This window comes from Mauremys reevesii, linkage group 24 (genome assembly GCF_016161935.1).
Source record: "Mauremys reevesii isolate NIE-2019 linkage group 24, ASM1616193v1, whole genome shotgun sequence".
NCBI classification, from domain to species: Eukaryota; Metazoa; Chordata; order Testudines; family Geoemydidae; genus Mauremys; species Mauremys reevesii.
In genome coordinates this window covers 8,525,983-8,545,401 of record NC_052646.1, presented here as the reverse complement: position 1 = coordinate 8,545,401, position 19,419 = coordinate 8,525,983, and the positions used below count along the sequence as shown (strand labels likewise).

The window sequence follows — 19,419 nt, the reverse complement described above, 5'->3', positions numbered from 1 at the left end:
AATCACTTCACTACAGGGGAGTGTGTGTAAGAGTCAAAAGAACGGCCACACTGGGTCAAACCAAAGGTAGTCCAGTATCTTGTCTTCCAACAGTGGCCAATGCCAGGTAACCCAGAGGGAATGAACAGAACAGGCAATCATCCTGCCGCCCATTCCCAGTTTCTGGCAAACAGAGCCTAGGGACTCCATCCTGACTAATAGCCACTGATGGACCTATCCTCCATTAATTTATCTTGTTCTTTTTTGAACCCTGTTATAGTCTTGGCCTTCGCAGCATCAGCCAGGATCAGAAGTCAGTGGCTTTTAGCTCCTTGTCCTTTGGGACAGTCCTCTCGCCTTTGTCTTTCTTCAGGCACAAAGGCTGTCTGCTCCACATCTGTGACCCATTCATTGATATCTCTTGTCTGTCCTTCGCGTGCTCCCCACAATGCCACGTGCATAAATCTTGTATTTATTTGGCAAGTCATGATACGGGATGTTGGAGTTGCATAATTCTGATTAACATCCGATTTTCCCACTTCACTGCAGAATGATCTTAACTTCTATCTTGAGCACAGCCAAAGCCAGCAACAAATGCATTGTACAACCCCACAAAAAGAACAGGGGTACTTGTGGCACCTTAGGAACTAACAAATTTATTTCAGCAAAGTTTGCAGTGCCGGTTTACTGGTGGTAGAAAACATTAATCATCCACTCTAGCTGTTCATGAAACCGTAGCTGCTAAAACCAGCAACGGGGCAAGGGCTTGTGGTGTTGAGGGAAACAGCAAGCTGTCCATCAGAAAGTCCTTTTTAATGGGCAATGTTCTCATGGAACTAGAAACAGTTTTATTTGCCACTATAAATGCACTTGAGGACAATGATTTTTTTTTTCCCCTAAGCATTGCTCCTGGGCCAGTGATCAGAAAAAAGAAAAGTCTGTTAGGTTTCTATAGAACACCCCCCCCCCCCCAAAAGGCCTGATCAGGGCCGTAACCAAGGTGGGGCAGCTTCCCAGGGCGCAAAGCCGCGGGGGTGGAAAAGTGAGGGAGGTCATGTGGGGTCACATCCCCCCCAGATTTCTGCCTTCCATTTAGCGTAGTGGTTTTCAAACTGTCGGGTGCACCTCCCTAGTGGGGCTTGTCCTACAGTTTGAAAACCGTAGCCTCCTGCCAGGAGCCAGCAGATTGGAAGCTGGTGGAAGCTGCTCGGGCCCCAGCTCTTCGCACTGTAGAAGCCAGGGCACTGACTGGCTGCCCAGCAGCCCTCCCTCCCTCTCTGCATGGCCAGGTGCTCCCCAGGCAGGGCAGGCTCAGTGGGCAAGAGGCGTCGCCAACCGGCACCGGACTCTTGAGGGAGAGGCAAGAGCCCATCAGGGCGCATCTTGGAGCTGTGCCGTGTGCCCTGGCTGGGGAGTACCCAGCCATGCAGAGGTGGTGCAGCTAGAGGAGCAGGGCAAGGCGGAGAGGTGAGCTGGGCAGCTCCCATCAGCGTCTGATCTGCCAGCAGGTGACAGTTTTCAAACTGGAGTGTGCCTTTTGGAAAACTTGGTGCTAATTTGAAGGCAGAAATCGGGGCGGGGTGGGGGGGGGGGAAATGTGATCCTGTGTCCCTTATCCCTCTGCCGCGGCCACGTTGCCTTTAGTGGGTGCAAATATGCTTGTTTGCCCCATGTGCAAAAATGCCTAGTTACAGCTCTGGGCCTGATCCTAAACCCAATCAGATCAGTGCAAAGACTCCCACTGACCTTAGTGAGTTTTGGTTCAGGACCCAAAATAGTTAGTTGCCGTTAAGTCTCTCTGTTCCTGGGTTTGCTATTGTAACTATCTCCAACAGCGTGTTTATAATTCCCGTGTTCCAGTAGGTTTACAATGCTCACTTACTAACATGAGCACAGAACTTCACCCACAAACCTTAAGGAGATGGGGAGAGAAGTTTGAAAACCTGTTGGGTTTTCCCCCCCCCCACCCCAACTTGCCAAATCTCTGTGCAATAATGGAGTAAATGTCCACAGAGCTTACTATGTTTCCTTCTATTTCTTGATGTCTGAGCTCAACTCTCTGTATTAGGTATTTATAAAGTGCCTGTTGCTGTAGTATCTAAGCCCTGAGGAATAGTTTATTCCTGTCCTGTAAAGGAACAAGAGGCGCTTGCTATGAAAACATGGTGCAAAATGTTTAGCGTTTTCCTGTGGGCTATTCCCCAGGAAACTTTATGGTCTCACCGTGAGCCTAATCATTGTCAGCAGCATCCTAGTAACTTCAGAAATATCCTGTCTCATGCTCTGCTCCATTAGTTCATAGTACAAGTGAAATAGTGAGAGAAGCAGCTGTGCACTAATCCAGGGCAACAAAAAGTCATTCATGCATGTGTTAATTCTGCTGACTGCTAGCAAATTAGCTCAGTGGTTTGAGCATTGGCCTGCTAAACCCAGGGTTGTGAGTTCAATCCCTGAGGGGGCCATTTAGGGAACTGGGGTAAAAATCTGTCTGCAGATTGGTCCTGCTTTGAGCAGGGGGTTGGACTAGATTACCTCCTGAGATCCCTTCCAACCCTAATATTCTATGGAATTGTGGTAGCAAGAATGAGTAGTTTGTGAAGAAATTTAGCAAGTCTTAATCCAGAGGTTCTTTAACAGCAAATTTAAATAAAAAACATTTAGGAATGCTCTTAACATAAGTTGTCGGATAGATCTATTGGTTTATTCGTGGGCATGTGGTGGAGGGCTTCTGAGAGCTCGGCCAGAGTGAGAGGCAGCTCTAGCACCCCGGTCGCCAGCGCTGACCATCAGGAGTCCGTCCCAGAGCACTCTGCAAGCATCGGGATTGGTCAGATCCAGGGAGAACAGGCTTGCGTAGAAGGCCCAAGCCGTCCCGCATATCTCCTCTGGATCCATGAGGGTGGGGTGCCATCCTCTGCCAGAAGGCAGGTGACATGCTTCTTAGCTCCTCTTCTCTTTCTCCAGGGCGTAGAAGAAGCGGGAGACATGGTGCAGAGAACTTCAAAATGCCACCCACTGCTTGGCCTTCCAGCCAAAATCAAGTGTTTATATATCCTCTTTCAGAGGACTGTATTCTGCCCTGGCGGAGGGTGGGCTGAATGATCTAACGGATCTCTTCCATCTCCAACTACTATGATCAATGTTGTTTTGACTTTTTGTTCAAGCCAGGCTCCTGGAGTGTCCATAAGAGCCTTCTGCCAAAAGCAAATGAAATATTTAGATTCTCGTCTTCTAGAGCTGCAAAAGAGTTTTGTTGTGAGTGAACTCAACAGGGTGAGGGTGTCTTGTTAAGAACTCAACATTTTTTTTTATTTTTTTACACAGTTTGAGAGGTGTCCTCTTTCCTCCCTTACAGAAATTGTATTCGGTCTTGATAAAATTTGTTCCTGTATCTTTAGCCACAAAAAAGTTTCCCATTTCTTTAAGGGTTGAAGTTTCAATTTGCATTCTTTTGCTTTGTTTTTCCTCATATAGATTTCAGCTTTTTGTGCTGCTCAGTATCATCTCAAAGAGGTAGACAAGTTGCATATCTGCTTCAGAAGCATGGGTTTTCTTCCTGTCCAATAACTAGCAGCAAACAGCCCACCTTACATAACTGTCTTGGCTTTTAAGAAGTGATACAGAATCAAGCCTTTTGTAGGCTTAGTAGATGGGTGCTATAACTTTGCTCAGTGGAAGCTGCTATTTTAATTTAAATGGCTTTTTTTTTTTAAATGCATGTTATATGAAAGTATGAGCTACTGCCTGACATCTATGCTGTGTGTGTGCCAGGATTATTCTAGTTAGGTTCATTTTATGCTTTCATACCTGCCTGACATGCCTTTCTGAAAACATCTCAGCTGTCTTCCATCTGCAGGAACCTTTGAAAGCCATCCTAAATAGAAAAGAGGTTGTTGGTTTGTTTTTTTTAATGTCCTTCTCCAGTTGCCTACTGGCAGGGTTGAGATGAAACCTGAAATTGGGAGAGGAAATGGAGATGTCCTCTTTCCTCACAAGAGCTCCTAGCAGCTTCAATGCATGCTTGTTTGATGTGGCCCTGGTGCTTAGCTTGTAAGATGCTTCATAGCCTGAAGAGTGTAGCTCTTGATGATATGTTTGGATGTGGTAATGTTTTCACTTTTATTTTTATCTAAAACGTGAGATGCAACTGAAATTTGTCAGAACAGCTCCATAAATATAGACACTGGTGGCTATGAATCCTGCCCACCCCAAATTAGCATTGGACGAATGAGTGAGGTGAGAATTTGACCTGAATTTCTGTGTTGCATACTCCTTTCAGCACCGCAGTAGCTTCAGTATGGCTTTTAATCTGATATTTATTTGATGTGCTGTAAGAAGTATACTACTTGTGGTGGGCTTGTACTGTTTTCAGCCAACTTCTGTTTGCTTCTCCTGATTCAGCTTCCAATAAATAACTCCATGGACCATCTGAATTCTCCTTGGGGATTGGTTGTGTGATGTTAAAAGATACAAATATATGATGATCCATCCTTTTTCCTTTTTTTTTTTATTTTTATTTTTGTTAATTTTTTTTTGAGGAGGAGGTGGGGGCATAGGTAATGTCTAAGTTATGTAATCCCCTCAAAAGAGAGGCCAGGCATGGAAGTTAAACCACAAAGAATATCAAAATAGTTACCATAACTGTTTAGTCAGTCACCTGCTTGATTTTAGTTAAAACTTGAGATAGATCTGCTTCAATTCATGAGTGTTTTTTGAAAAAAAGAGGTACATAGGTTTAAAAATAACACATTTTCAGAAACACCCAGGCACAAGCGAAGCTTTATCTAACAGTTCAGTTTTGTAGAAAATGTGCTCATTGAGTTGGCTAACACTGCTTCCCTTCCTTCGTTTCTCCACATACCGCAGAAGAAATGGTCATTTTTAAAAAAAAGAATAACTCCTCTAACTTCCTCGCATGGGAAGTCTTTTAGTTTTAACTATTTCCTGGCTCTGTGTATGATGCCTCCCTCTGGCCAAAACCAGTAACGCTTTTAACTGATTTCAGAGTAGCAGCCGTGTTAGTCTGTATCCGCAGAAAGAACAGGAGTACTTATGGCACCTAAGGGTACGTCTTCACTACCCGCCGGATTGGCGGGTAGCAATCGAATTCTCGGAGTTCGATATATCGCATCTCATCTAGACGCGATATATCGAACTCCGAATGCACTCCCGTCGACTCTGGAACTCCACCACCACGAACGGCGGTGGTGGAGTCGACGGGGGAGCCACGGTCGTCGATCCCGCGCCGTGAGGACGGGTAAGTAACTCGAACTAAGGTAGTTCGACTTCAGCTACGCTATTCGCGTAGCTGAAGTTGCATACCTTAGTTCGACCCCGCCCCCCCCCCCCCCCCAGTGTAGACCAGGCCTTAGAGACTAACAAATTTATTTCAGCATAAGCTTTCATGGGCTACAGCTCACTTCTTTGGATGCATAGAATGGAACACACAGACAGAAGATATTTATACATACAGAGAACATGAAAAGGTGGAAGTACCCATACCAACTGTAAGAGTCCAATCAACTGAGATGAGCTATCATCAGCAGGAGGAAAAAAACCCTTTGAAGTGATAATCGAGATGACCCATAGAAGGTGTTAGGAGAACTTAACATAGGGAAATAGATTCAATTAGTGTAATGACCCAACCATTCCCGGTCTCTGTTTAAACCTAAGTTAATTGTATCTAATCTGCATATTAAGTCGAGTTCAGCAGTCTTTCTTTGGAGTCTGTTTTTGAAGGTTTTTTTGTTGCAAAATTGCCACCTTCAAGTCTGTCACTGAGTGGTTAGAGAGGTTGAAGTGTTCTCCCACTGGTTTTTGAATGTTATGATTCCTGATGTCAGATTTGTGTCCATTTAATTCTTTTCATAGACTGTCCAGTTTGGCCAATGTACATGGCAGAGGGGCATTGCTGGCACATGATGGCATATATCACGTTGGTAGATGTGCAGGTGAACGAGCCCCTGATGGCGTGGCTGATGTGATTAGGTCCTATGATGGTGTCACTTGAATAGATATGTGGACAGAGCTGGCATCGGGCTTTGTTGCAAGGATAGGTTCCTGAGTTAGTGTTTATGTTGTATGGTGTGCGGTTGCTGGTGCGTATTTGCTTCAGGTTGGGAGGCTGTTTGTAAGCGAGGACTGGCCTGTCTCCCAAGATCTGTGAGAGTGAGGGATCATCTTTCAGGATAGGTTGTAGATCTTTGATGATGCGCTGGAGAGGTTTTAGTTGGGGGCTGTAGGTGATGGCTAGTGGCATTCTGTTGTTTTCTTTGTTGGACCTGTCCTGTAGTAGGTGGCTTCTGGGTAATCTTCTGGCTCTGTCAGAAGCTTATGCGTTTGCAGGCATCTCCCAACATTTACAGGAATTGCACACACCTGTTTACATTCATCTCCCCTTTACCTAGGAGACCAGACTCCTGCGGCATGTTCATTCTAGTTCTCAAGTGTAATTAACTATCTTTATTGTGGACAAAGGGAAATAACCTATTGCCCAATCTCATAGACTTTAAGGCCAGAAGGGACCATCATGATCATCTGGTCTGACCACCTGCACATCGCAGCACACAGAACCTCACCTACCTACTCCTGCAATAGGCCTGTAACCTCTGGCCGAGTTACTAAAGTCCTCAAATCTTGATTTAAAAACTTCAAGTTACAAACAATCCACCATTTACTCTAGTTCAAACCAGCAAGTGACCCCATACCACACTGCAGAGAAGCAAAAAACCACCAGGGTCTCTGCCAATCTGTCCTGGGGGGGGGAAATTCCTTCTCAACCCCAAATAGGGTGTTCAGTTAGACCCTGAGCATGAGAGAGAGCCCCTCTAGCCAGACACCTGGGAAAGAATCTCTGTAGTAACTCAGAACCCTCCCCATCTGGGACGGTTGGAGATATCGCAATCAACGGATATTGCACATTTGTTTGGAAATGAAGGAACTAGAGAAAGGGAGGGAGTGCTTCCCGTCTTGCACATGGTAGGGTGTGTGTGTGTGTGTTGGTTACCGATCCTTGTTACAGCATACGGTAACTTTCCTATGCTGACTAGTGATCTTTCTTTGTAAACAGTGGTGCTTGATTTGAAGATAATGTGTATATCTGATTTCCAGATCTCATTCACTAGAATTACATGATGGGAAACTATGTTCTCTCTAGCAGTTAGACCAGGGAAGTAGGAATGCATAGAAATGTAGGGCTGGAAGGGACCTTGAGAGGTCATCTAGTCCAGCCTCCTGTGCACGACCAAGTAAACCTAGACCATCCCTGACAGGTGTGTGTCGAACTGTTCTTTAAAAGTTCCATGATGGGGACTCTACAACCGCTCTTGAAAGCTTGTTCCGGAGCTTAACTTTCCTTACAGTTATGATGTTTTTTCCTAATGTCTAATCTAAATCCCTCTCGCTTCAGATTAACTCAATTACTGCTTGTCCTGCCTTCAGTGGACATAAGGAACAATTGATCACTGTCCCTTTTATAACAGCCCTTAATGTATTGGGTGACTCATCAGGTCTCCCCCTCAATTGTCTTTTCTCAAGACTAAACTTGCCCAGTTTTTTTAAACTTTCATCATAGATCAGATTTTCTAAACCTTTCATCATTTTTGTTGCTCTCTTCTGGACTCCTCCAATTTGTCCACATCTTTCCTAAAGTGTGGCTCTGGAACTGGACACAGTATTCATCTGAGGCTTCACCAGTGCCATGTAGAGCCAGTTTCTTGGTTTCTCTTCTCAGTCCTGATGCTGATTTGCTGTGTGACTTCAGGCAAATCACTGTACATTACTCTAAAGCTCTGTAAATTGAGAGTGCCTGTCTCACACTGGTATAGCGCAGGGGTGGTCAAACCGTGGCTCGCAAGCTGCATGTGGCTCTTTTACAGTTACTGTTGCTGGTGGAGCCCCGCCACCCCCAGGTGCGCGCCCCCTCCCCATTCTCCACCTACCAAACTCGGGGTGTGTGTGAGGACCTCTGCTTTGCAGCAGGGTGGTGTGGTAGGGACTTCTGCTCAGCGGGTAGAGGGGTGTCAGGGCTTCAGCCCCATGAGGCACACCTGCCAGGGCTCGGGGCTTCAGCAGGAGCAGAACTGAAACCCCAGCAGGTGCGCCCCGGTTCTCGAACTTCTGAAGATTGTTGTATGCGGCTTGCTGGGTCAGTAAGCTTGGCCGCCCTTGGTATAGAGGCCAAGTGAATATGAAATACTTTGAAATCTTCAGTTGAGAAGTGCTACACAAGTGAAAAGTTCTTGTTTTGGGGGTGGGGGTCCTTTGCTTAATGTTTCCTGGATGCAATTGAAAAGGTATTAAAAAGGCTCATTTGTTGTCCCTTGTGAATAAATAGTTTTAGGTAAATCCTCATAGAATGTAAGGGTTGGAATGGATGATTAGCTATGTTAATAATCTCTAAGGTGGTGGGGCTAGCTGTGCTGCTGGTTCAGTGTGACTTTAGAGAGAGTATCTGATTTACATGCTTACAGAATGCTCACTTGAAAAGGCAATCAGGCTCAATTGGTGCTGCGCAGGTGCTGCATTGTAATGACTGAGTTGCTTCCTCCACCACTGTGTCCCAGACATTGACAGTTTGGAAAGCCTTGTTCAAAGCAGTCACCTGTACTGCAAGGTGACAGAGTGGAGCGCTGTCAGGTTGTTTTTTTGTTTTTTTCTTTCTCATTAAAACAGCATACTGGAAAACAGGGTTAGGGCTGCGTGGCTTCTGTTAGCAGGACTGAAGTGTAGAGAAACAAGCTTCCAGCTGGGAATATGTTTGGTTTCAGATCCATTCTGTTCTGTAGTGACAGAACTTCCTGCTTGGGGGCAGGGATGGAGAACAAAAGCTGTTAACTTGGACTGTCAGACAGTGATACCCTAGCAGGCTCCTCCGGCTTCAAGCCCATGGAAACTCGGAGAGCCTCCTTGACTCCACAGCGGTTCAGCTGGCCAAATTGAATAGTGGCAGCAGAAGCTTGAGCCCTTGGATCTATGTCCGAGGACAAATGGCTCCAACTGATGTGCAGAATTGGCTGCCCTGCTAGCCTGACCGCCTTTGGTCCATGGCAATGGTTTTCAGCCTTTTCTGAGGACCCCTACAATTTTTTGAATGGAAGTACAGACCCCTTTGGAAATCTTAGACATCTTAGACATGGTCCATGGGTCCGCAGACTACAGGTTGTAAGCCACTGGTCTGTGGCCTGGCATAGCACAGCTAGTTGCAAGTCAGTGCATATGAATACAGCTGTGCATTACTCACTTTTATGAAGAGCACAGAATGTACTGGGAGGAGGAGGGACTAGCTCCTGAATGTGTGGAACTTTATGCATAAAAATTAGAACTTGTCATGACACCTTTCTTGCCTTAAGGGGAGAACAGAGGGGGTGGAAAACAAGTTGGAAAAGCCAGCCGCTGTCCTCTCACTTCGGTTAGTAAAAAGCTTTTGGCACAGAATTATTTTTGCTCACTGTTTCGTCTGTCTTGAAATGGGAGCTTTGATTGTTTGATAAATGGATTGGAAGGATGGTCAGTTTCACTGTTAAGTGCCTTTGTATCCTTTGCTAAAATGCAGTTTTCTTACCACTTTAGTTCTTCTTTGCCCCCGTTTTGAATGACTGAGGTTGCCATGGTTGAAAAATAAGCTTAATCAGACTGTATTTGTGGCTCTCACCTGGGGAGGATGTGCTGCCATGGTGCTATCTCATAGAGCTGGAAGTGACCCCGAAAGGGCATTGAGTCCAGCCCCCTGCCTTCACTAGCAGGACCAAGTACTGATTTTGCCCCAGATCCCTAAGTGGGCCCCCTCAAGGATTGAACTCACAACCCTGGGTTTAGCAGGCCAATGCTCAAACCCCTGAGCTATCTCAACCCCCCTGGAGGTAGGTGTGTGCGTCCGTCCATCCGAGAGGAAGAAATGCAAGTTTTTCCCATGACTTCACTTCATGTGCGGGCAGCATCTCTGCTTTTGCAGTTCTGGGCTGTTTCTAAGTATTATTGCAGATCTGTGTGGTGGTTTTGTGGCTTAGACAAGCATCCACAAAAGAGCAGGATCACAGAGTCAGTTTCTGTTCCCGTATCCAAGAAACAGGACTGGAATCCTGGCCTCAAAAGGTGGAAAAAGTAGTAAATCACCTCACTGTCATTTAGCCCTAGTATTGTCTGAACCTTGACATTTGACTCAAAGGATTTATGTTGTGATTGTAAAAACCCCTGGAAATAAGTTTATAATGGAAGTGCTGACACTGCAGCATCACAAAGCTTGAACTATGAAAATTGGGTCTTTGATGTAGTGATTTTAATTAATGGTTGGTTAGAGCCTTATTAAGTCTTGGTGTAACTCAACTGAATTTGATAAAGTTGCATCATCTTACACCATTTCTGAATTTGGCCCTGAGTTTCTATACACAGCTAAAAAATTCTTGGAATCTGGCTCAGCAGGAGAGATCAGACTAGCAAATAGCTACACTATGAGAGATAAACAAAGTTAAGTTGGGATGGCTGTGTGGTAAGCAGAATGACATTTCCTTGTGGCCTGAGAAAAATTTCCCTGTGCTGTGAGCAAGAGGAGAAGTTGAGAAAAAATCAAACATGAGTCAGTGCTTTTTCAGATGCACTAAAACATTCAAATCACAGCAGAATGTCAGGCTTTTTCTACAATATATAATAACCTGTTTCTTTGCTAAATATCTCTTAAATTTCTGTCTTGACAGGATCAGCAACCTTCAAAAAATCATTCACTTCAGAGGTAAGTTACTTCTTGAGAAATTGGTGTGCTTTGTTCCCTGAGCACTGTCATAAATGGGTGCTTTCTGTGAAACTAGGCATTTTGAGCTCTGTATATGGCTTGAATCTGGAAGGGAAAGCGGGCGACAGCCGAACAAGCAATTATAAGGCTGCAATGAGCTGGTGTATTCACTTGTGAAATCAGTGGGCCTTTGTTCCTCATAAGAGAATCGGGTCCATTTTTATATCCTAATGGCCCTGGAATTTCAAGTGATTCCATGCCACCAAAACACTATATAAATGTCAAGCCACAGAGCCTGAGCTCAAGTTTATAGAGCAACAGAATGGCCGTTTACACAGAAGACAATGACCCAGGCAAGTTTCCAAGGGGTCATAGAGTAGTGCAGACAAGATGCAGCCAAAATTGCCACCTCTGCCTGAGAAACTAGATTAACTTGTACCACCAACCTAGCTCACTTCCTCAAAGGACTCAAGTCTTCGAAGTGTATGTGTGTACTGCAATCACAGGATATAATTGTAGCTTGAGCACACATACTAGCTTTGATCTAGCTAGCTCGGATACTGGAGCAGTGAAGTTGTGGCCGTGTGCACTTGAGCATGAGATGTACAAGCCCAATACCCGTGCTAGCTAGAATATGTCTGCTCAAGCAGCAGTCCTATTGCACGATTGCAGTATAGCCATACCCTTCATGGGCACGAGTTGTACTAGTAAAGGAAAGCGAACACTGATTGCAGCCTGAGGTCTGCTGGAAATTAAGGCTTCTAAGAGCAACCTGAGAAAACTCTCCTTGTACAGGAACCAAAATTCCTCCCCTAGCTTGCATTTTGCGAAGACAGTCCCCTCCACCCCTTTATTTAGATTCCAAGTCTGCATCACACAGGAAGCTCCCAGGAAGCTAGTATCTCTCCAAGGTTCTTTAATGTCACTCTGCTATTTTGAAGATGAAGTTAGGCCATATAATGTCCCCCTCCACATTAATATGCAGAAGCAGCCCATGAAGACTACTGGTCCCAGCGTGTGGTGCTCCATCTTGATCCAAACAGCTTCTGGCATTGCATGCTGGGACCTGTAATTTTCTGCAAGCTGCATCTTTGTATTAAAGATAGAAGTTGAAAAGAAATGTATTATACAGCTCCATAGGCTTACCCTTGAGAGAGCCCCTGTAGCCCTCTATAGTTATGCGTTTTGATTCTGGGTGGGGAGATACACCTAAGATATTTGTTTTTAAAACTTCTTCGTTCTTGTCCTCGCCCATACTCCTAGATGTCTGGTTCTTCTGGACAGCCTGGCTCACAGACAATAAAGAAAGGTCATAGAGGAGTAGATTCCACTGGTGAGACTACATATAAAAAGGTAGGTGCCTCTCACCTAATTAATCTGCTTGTTTTCATTCCCCTATTCGCTAAATTAATGCTGCCCAGAGCATTAGGCTTTCTGACTCATTCTATTTAGCATAAAAGGTTGAGTAACTTGCGTGACAAACATTAAAGAACATCTTAGTGGGAGCAAAGACTGTCAGGCTGAAGGGCTGAATTTATGCTTTGGGGATTTATGCTTCTCTGCCATTGCCTCTTAAAGACAGGATTATTTTTTAAACCTTACCCCATTAGTAACACTTCCTAGGACCCTTCTCGTTTACTGAGTGCGCTCTATGCTGTCTGGACACAATAGCAGCTACAGATTGTGATTTTGCTGGAATTTGCTTTACAAAGGGCAGATTGTGTGTTGGTTTCTTAAACCAGCCTATGGATGTGGGGATTTTTGGACACTGCTACTAACTTTCGTTGGACTTCATCAGTATGTGCCAACTTGCTTTACAACAAGAGTGGTTTCCTGTGTCTGGATTAAATGGATAATGGCATGATCGAGGCGTTTCAGCAGCTCTCGCTTCATGTAAGTGGAAGCTTCTCATTTGAAATCTCTAATCCAGCCATGCTTTAATATCCACATACTGTTTGGTGACAGGGCTCACTTCTAGAGATCACCTGGAAAATAAGGGAATTGAATGTGTGGGAGAGAACTTAAACAGCACTTCTGTTGAATCTAGTCTCTCTAATTTACTATAATTGACTATGTTTAAGCTTGGGGGTTCTCAGTTCAGATCTCCAGTATCCCAGAATGCTGAGTGGGGGAGGAGGAGGAGGTAGCAGTACTGGCTGGGAGAAGGCAGCAACCAAAGTGGAATTAGATGAGACACTTAAATATGTTTGCAGGGACCCCAGAAACTAGTAACCGGGGGTGCGGGGGGGAACAACTAATGGGATTACCTGGAAATGACTGACAGGCTCTCCTCACTTAAGTTGTTGCTGTGGCTAGGTCTCTCCCGCCTTTCCTTGAGGCAGTATGTTGATTAATTTATTCTCTCTCTGCCCTTTGTTAAAACAATTGTAAACAGGCAGCTGACTGCTCAGTTTATGATGAGGGGGGGGAAAAATGCACACAGCTTAATGGCAACCTCATTGTGGCTCTTTGCACCCACAGATAATGCAGCAATGCCAAGCTGGTGTTCATAGTTTCTTTATCTTTAAAGTGAAATTACCTTTTCGGTATGAACGGTGTGCTGAGCTTGCATGGATTTTTCAGTGATACTAATTTTAAAAGGCAAGAAGGAAAGGTATTTAGGAGAACTCTGTTCCAACGTCCTAGACAGATCGTGTGATAAATCTCACATGGGCACATCCCAGTGAAGGGATGCCATGAAGTGGTCTAAAACCTGATGGAATCAAGAAAAACCTAAATTCTGTTCTCAGTTCTGTCACTTACTGTGTGACCTTGGACAGATCTCTTACTCCATCTCCATTTACCTTCTGCTCCGTCCTGCTCACCCCCCTTCCCTTTTCTTTCCATTAGCTGATCTTCTCCTAACCAAACCCACTCCCAAAAATAATAATAATGGAACTAACCCGCTTGCTGCCATCACGCTGTCCACTCTGCTGGTGTGTGCTTCTACTTCCCCACCTTGCATCTGTCTTGTCTATTTAGATAATAAGCTCTTTATTTCTGAGTTTGTACAGTGCCTAGCGCAATGGGGCCTCATTCTTGGTCGGCCCTTAGGTACTGTAATAAACATGATTAATAATAAATGAGGAATATGTTTATTCATCTTTGAAAGATTTTGTAGATACTCAAATGAAAGCCAGAGCATTCGTTTTAGAAGCAATGGAGGGGAAATCTAGGGAAGCCAAAATGTACTTGTGCAAATTGGACTCTGGCCTAGTCATCAAGGTTAAATTCTATCTTTCACAACGTACCTTGATCTTAAATGACCAAGTCATCAGGACGTCTTATTAGATGCACAGTGTCCCTTGGCACCTAGCTGGGGTATTGGTTCAATACTGACTGTCAGAAGAACACCACCTACTGAGTCACCTGCTCAGGATTTTGTTTTAGGTTCAGTTGCCTTGTATGTAAACAACTTGCACCTGTTCCGCCATAGTTTTAACAACCTTTGCAGTGGGCTTATGTCGTATAGACAGGGAATTGACACAGAGCATGTAACTTCAGTAGTTGTCTACTGTGTCATCCTTGATCTTATCTCTGTCATCCTTGAAGATTCATGACCGCATAGAACAAGCTGGATATAAGCAAGTGTTAACGGCCTAAGACAAAATTGTGTGTTCTGTAGACATGAGCAGACTAGCAGATTCTTGATGTTTGTAAATAGCTGCCACAGGAATATAATACTGCATTGTTCTTGGACAATTTATGCAGAGGCCACAGCAGCAAAGCTACAGTTTGTTTTTAAAACTGTAATGACCAGCTGTTAGTTAGGCTTGGAAGGATCAGATTTTTATCGGCAAACCTCAGTTTCACCCTGCACACACACACGCACACACTGACACACACATTTCCATCACTGGTCAAAAGTCCAGCTAGGCAAAGAAAAATGCCGCTTGAGAACTTCTTAGAGTTTTTAAGGATATTCACTTTCTCTATGGTGACAGTTTGTGTTTTGACACTGGCAAAGCTTAAACTTTTTTGAATCGCAACATCTACGGTCATTAAATAATCCCCTCAATTTCCCGCAACTGTGAACATTAAATTTTCGCAGTTGTGCAAAATGATGGTTTTAAGCACTTTCCCCCTATTTTTATCCATTTTTAAATAGATACAAGTCTTAACAAATGCTTAAAAATAAACATTGTTATTACAGTCAATATTGTGTTTAAAGAAAAAAATCATCAATGAATTCTGCCAAGCCTCTTATTATTGCTTATGAGCCACAAGCCTAGCAAGAGGGTGAGAATAGAGGGTTGCAACCCACAAGTGTGCATTCTGTGGGGTTAGGTTATTCTGAGGGCTAGCTCCGTGGTGGGACTCTGCATTGCCTTGAGGAAGACCAGAGTCTATGCCGCGGCCTTCTGATCATGCAAACCTAAGTCTCGGGAGATTGAGATGATGCACAGATACTGTGCTTGTCTGCTTCCCAGAGGAAAGAGAATACTTTGCTGTTCAATAGCCACCACTCTGGTCATTGTGAGGAGTGGAAATGAACACCCTGGAAGGAGGTAAAATCCAGGCTTCATAAGGCCAGGTGGATGGTAGCTACAGTGCAAGCCCTCTGGGGTAGCAATGCTGCAGAATGGGGATAAAATGAGATGAAGGATTGTTAGGGCTTTGTTGGGGATGTAGAGGTATTCCCATCCCTAATATATGGCAGAAGCTAGTCTTGTATGCTCTGCGCTTCAGATGAGTGGAATATGGAGCCCTTGTCACCTTAGTCTGGCAGCAGCTTAAATATTCTGGAAACAGGATCCATGTGATGATCTTGCTGCTCGGTGATAAGTTGTAAATAGGTTGAGAATCTTTCCCAGAGAGCAGATTGACATGAAAGAAAGCAGCCAAAGACTAAATTAGCCAGCTAGAGAGAAGCAAAAAAGGAAACTGGGATTTTTGGGTACAAAATACTATCTAGTCAGTGCCTGCTGGAAGGGTGCTAGTTTAAATTGGAGCCGACTTTTTTTGCTTGAAGACAGTCATCCATTTAACCCCTTCTGTTCCAATTCGGAATCTGCTGCTCCATGTCAGAGATGTTTGACTTCCTGTTTCCTTCTCCCCTCCAGACTACGTCATCGGCCTTGAAAGGTGCCATTCAGCTGGGCATCACCCACACAGTTGGAAGCTTGAGCACCAAACCGGAGCGAGATGTTCTCATGCAAGACTTCTATGTAGTAGAAAGTATCTTCTTCCCAAGGTGAGAGCTTTCTTGCTGCTCTGTGAAACGCTTTTACTTAGAGTTATCCACTCTGAGATGAGTCTTCCTGTGGGTTATGAGCTAGTACTGTTACTTTACTTGTAGGTTAGGGTGTTAAGAAAGCAACCCTGATTCCAAATAAGCTCCCTAAGACATGTACAGGCGTCTCTAAAGCACTCAATAGTATAGTGGCTAGTTCTGCACTTGTTGTTATGGCAACCACACAACAGAATGTAACTCAGCCCCTAATTTTAGATATTCCTCAACTTTTCCATTAGAGCAAGCATTCAACAATTACTGTTCTTGCATTATATATGATAGAAAAATACCTGCTGGAGCTCTGAGGCATGCGAGGGGTTAATGAAAGAGAATTTAAGGCAGCTGTTCTCAACCTGCAGCCCACCGCTTGCAGCCCAATCAGCACAGAGCTGCGGCCTATGTGACATCCTCAGGGCCATACAGGTAGTATTGGATGCGGCCCACAATGGTAAATAGGTCGAGAATCACTGATTCAAGGTGTGAAATTTGCCATCTGTTTTTGTCTTTTTGGGGTTGTAGAAAATTGCCTTGGGGTGGTCCTTCTTTATTTTTAAAAGAGGCCTTTAAAAGTACTGTGTGTATTTCTAACTACCCGTTCCCCACCCCCACAGTGAAGGGAGTAACCTGACCCCAGCCCATCACTACAATGACTTCCGGTTTAAAACCTATGCTCCTGTAGCATTTCGCTACTTCCGTGAACTGTTTGGAATACGGCCAGATGACTATCTGGTAAGTCACTGGGGAAGCCAGTGTTATTTGTCATACTTGATTTTTCCCTTCTTCCCCAGTGTAAATTTGCCTCTATCCGGTCCCACTCTTAACACCGTGCGCACCAATGGATGTTGTCTCAGCTTCGCCCCCTTCTTGGGGTTTGCCTTTATTTATTAAAGTTTACCAAGAAAAAGCCCTTGGCCAGGACTTCACTTACAGCCAACAGCCTGATCCCCAATTCCCCAGTGTGGGCAGATCAGTATTTATCCTTGTTGGGATCTCTTGACCCTTCTGATGATTGTTGGCTTATGTTCTGGAGTGGAGCTAATGAGACCTGCCTGGTCTGACTGTCAGATTCACAGCAGCGTATTCTGAATGTCCATATAGAGTCCAGTACTGATTCCGTCCTGATTGTGCTTCTCAGACACTGTCACATGAAACTCTCCTAGCCTGGACCCACTGTAGGCTCCCTTGAAACCACTGCTTTAACCCAGGGGTGGCCAAAGCGGCACATGCAGCCCACAGAATTCTATTGTGCAGCTCCCATCTTTGATGCAGAGATCAGGCTACTAGAATCAAAATGGAGTTGTGCTCACTGGGCCAGTGATCTCTGCAATTAAGCCACTGTATTAGAGCAGGATGCAGCAGGTTTTACTCTATTTTATACAAATTAGGTGTGATCCTTGCTTATAGGGCCCCGTGGTTGGCCAGAATATGTTGCCCGTAGCCAGTCAATGGGTCAGTAGTTTCAGGAAGGAACCAAACTGTTCCTTTACATAGCAAGCAACTGCACTAACTTGAGGGGGGAGGGGGTGTCCTGGTCTTTGACTAGAGCTCCTAGGTGCTATGCTAATACAAATAATTACTAATGGTGAACAACCCAAAGGGAGGGAGGGAGCAAAGCTGCTGAGACATCACAGGTTTATAACTACATCTCCATGCCTACCTGTAATCTCTCCAAACGAGACAAGTTCTAGCACAAAGTTATGGACATGAAAAAGCACTAACCTGAGGGCCACAGATTCCAGAGACACAGTCCTGCTGGATGCTTCCCCAACTCTAAAAGCTGTGCCATGACTTGCTGTGCTCATAAAACATCTCTAGTTTATCTAACTTAATGAGCTAGTAACCCATCTGTATACTGAATTGCAATATATGATGCTGCTGTTCACTGGGGTGGCTCCAAGTGCTTTGCAAGGGCACGTATGCGGATGTGTAACGACTCCCCCTCTACGTTCTCAGACCCTCGAGTTGGCCCTTTATCTGTAACTTCAATAAAGATGCCTGTGCTTTGTTACTTTATCTTATGCCTTTGCTTTTTAATTTACCCCCCTTCAGTACTCGCTCTGCAGTGAGCCGCTCATTGAGCTCTCCAACTCCGGGGCCAGTGGTTCCCTCTTCTACGTATCCAGTGATGACGAGTTCATCATTAAAACAGTTCAGCACAAAGAAGCAGAGTTCTTGCAAAAGCTGCTGCCAGGTTACTATATGGTAAGTGACCTTTCTGCGTGGGTTGTACTGATGTTTCTCTGATGGCATAAACTTGAGAATATCGTCGTAGCTGGCAGGTCACAGGCTGTGTGGCCGGTTAACATCTGGTCTCAAGGTCGTATTTTCAGAGATGTTGAGCACACTCCACTCCGATTAGCTGCAGGGGCAGATGCTCAGCACCTCTGAAAATCTGGACCTGAGCCCTTTGGGTGGGTCAACTCCATTTTGCCTCTGCTGGCTAATACTGATACACCCTCCTGCATGTGACAGAGAGAGACTGTTGGAGCTCTTTGGGCCTGCACCGGGAGGTTTGCACCAGACCTTCCCGTCTGGATTGTTTTGAAGAGTGCCTATGTCCCTTAAAGGGACCCACCCAGCGTTCAGGCTTGCACTGCTAGATTCTTGGTGGTTGAATAGCTGAGTGTGTCTCTGCTCAGTCAGTGTTTGTGCGAGAAGCTCCTACTCATGATATGCAAAGACTAGCAAAGTTCCTTATTTCCTTTTCCCCCCTTCTGGACCATTCTCTTTGTTTCATCAGTGCTGCCCAACAAACACTACTTTGTTATTTAAATGTAACATGCCCGTGTTCCAGGGCCTCTGAGTGTCTGTCTAAAGAGACTAAAAATGTGATTATAAATAGATCAATGGGCCCTGCTAGTCCTAGAACAAAATCAGATCCAGCCCTAACATACAATATATAATCCCACTAGAGATGGCAGATGGTCCCAGAGCGCTTTACTAACTGCCTCCCTGAGTGGGAATTTGGCCAGGATAATGGAGTTTGTCCCTGGCTTAGAAAAGTGCCATGGGATTCTTAATGCATGCATTGGTTAAGACCTCTGCTTACCTACCCATGACTCCACCAGCACTTTGCCCATATTACTAGGCTGGGAAACTGGCCCAATGCTAGTTTCTGCAACCACCAGAGTTATAGGGGTCTCTTACTGCAGTATGCACCCACCCCTATCCTGCTTAGCATTAGATCTGGCAAGAGCCTAGCTTGAAGAGGGAGTGGCAAACTAAAAGACTAAGCACAAAAATCCCCCTTTTCCCTGCTGGCTGTCACAGATGGGCTCTGGCAAATAATTGTGTGGATGAAGATGCAAAAGGTGCATCGGATGCGTTCAGTTTTGGAGAGAAAACATTTCTTACCCTAGAGTTACCTATCTATGCCCCAGGTTCATCCATCCCTGATTTGTTGCTTTGCTGATCATCACTTTGGATCCAAGATAGGGTTGTTTTGATTCAGATACACCGGTAAAGAGCAAATAGCTAACCA

At 44.8% G+C, this 19,419-nt stretch overlaps 1 protein-coding gene across 5 annotated transcripts in view; it reads left to right on the top strand.

Moving 5' to 3' along the window:
• PIP5K1A (phosphatidylinositol-4-phosphate 5-kinase type 1 alpha) overlaps positions 1 to 19,419 on the top strand; it is a 40,176-nt gene that overhangs the window by 7,060 nt on the left and 13,697 nt on the right. For 3 of the 5 annotated variants that reach the window (XM_039512939.1, XM_039512943.1, XM_039512944.1), the window contains exons 2-6: positions 10,671 to 10,705; positions 11,969 to 12,058; positions 15,769 to 15,899; positions 16,550 to 16,667; positions 17,988 to 18,140. In XM_039512939.1, coding sequence (XP_039368873.1) covers positions 10,671 to 10,705; positions 11,969 to 12,058; positions 15,769 to 15,899; positions 16,550 to 16,667; positions 17,988 to 18,140 — 527 coding nt within the window. Of the gene's footprint in view, positions 1 to 4,171; positions 4,216 to 10,670; positions 10,706 to 11,968; positions 12,059 to 12,209; positions 12,599 to 15,768; positions 15,900 to 16,549; positions 16,668 to 17,987; positions 18,141 to 19,419 lie in introns of those variants that run through there. The other 2 variants (XM_039512940.1, XM_039512942.1) reach the window with 2 other exon arrangements.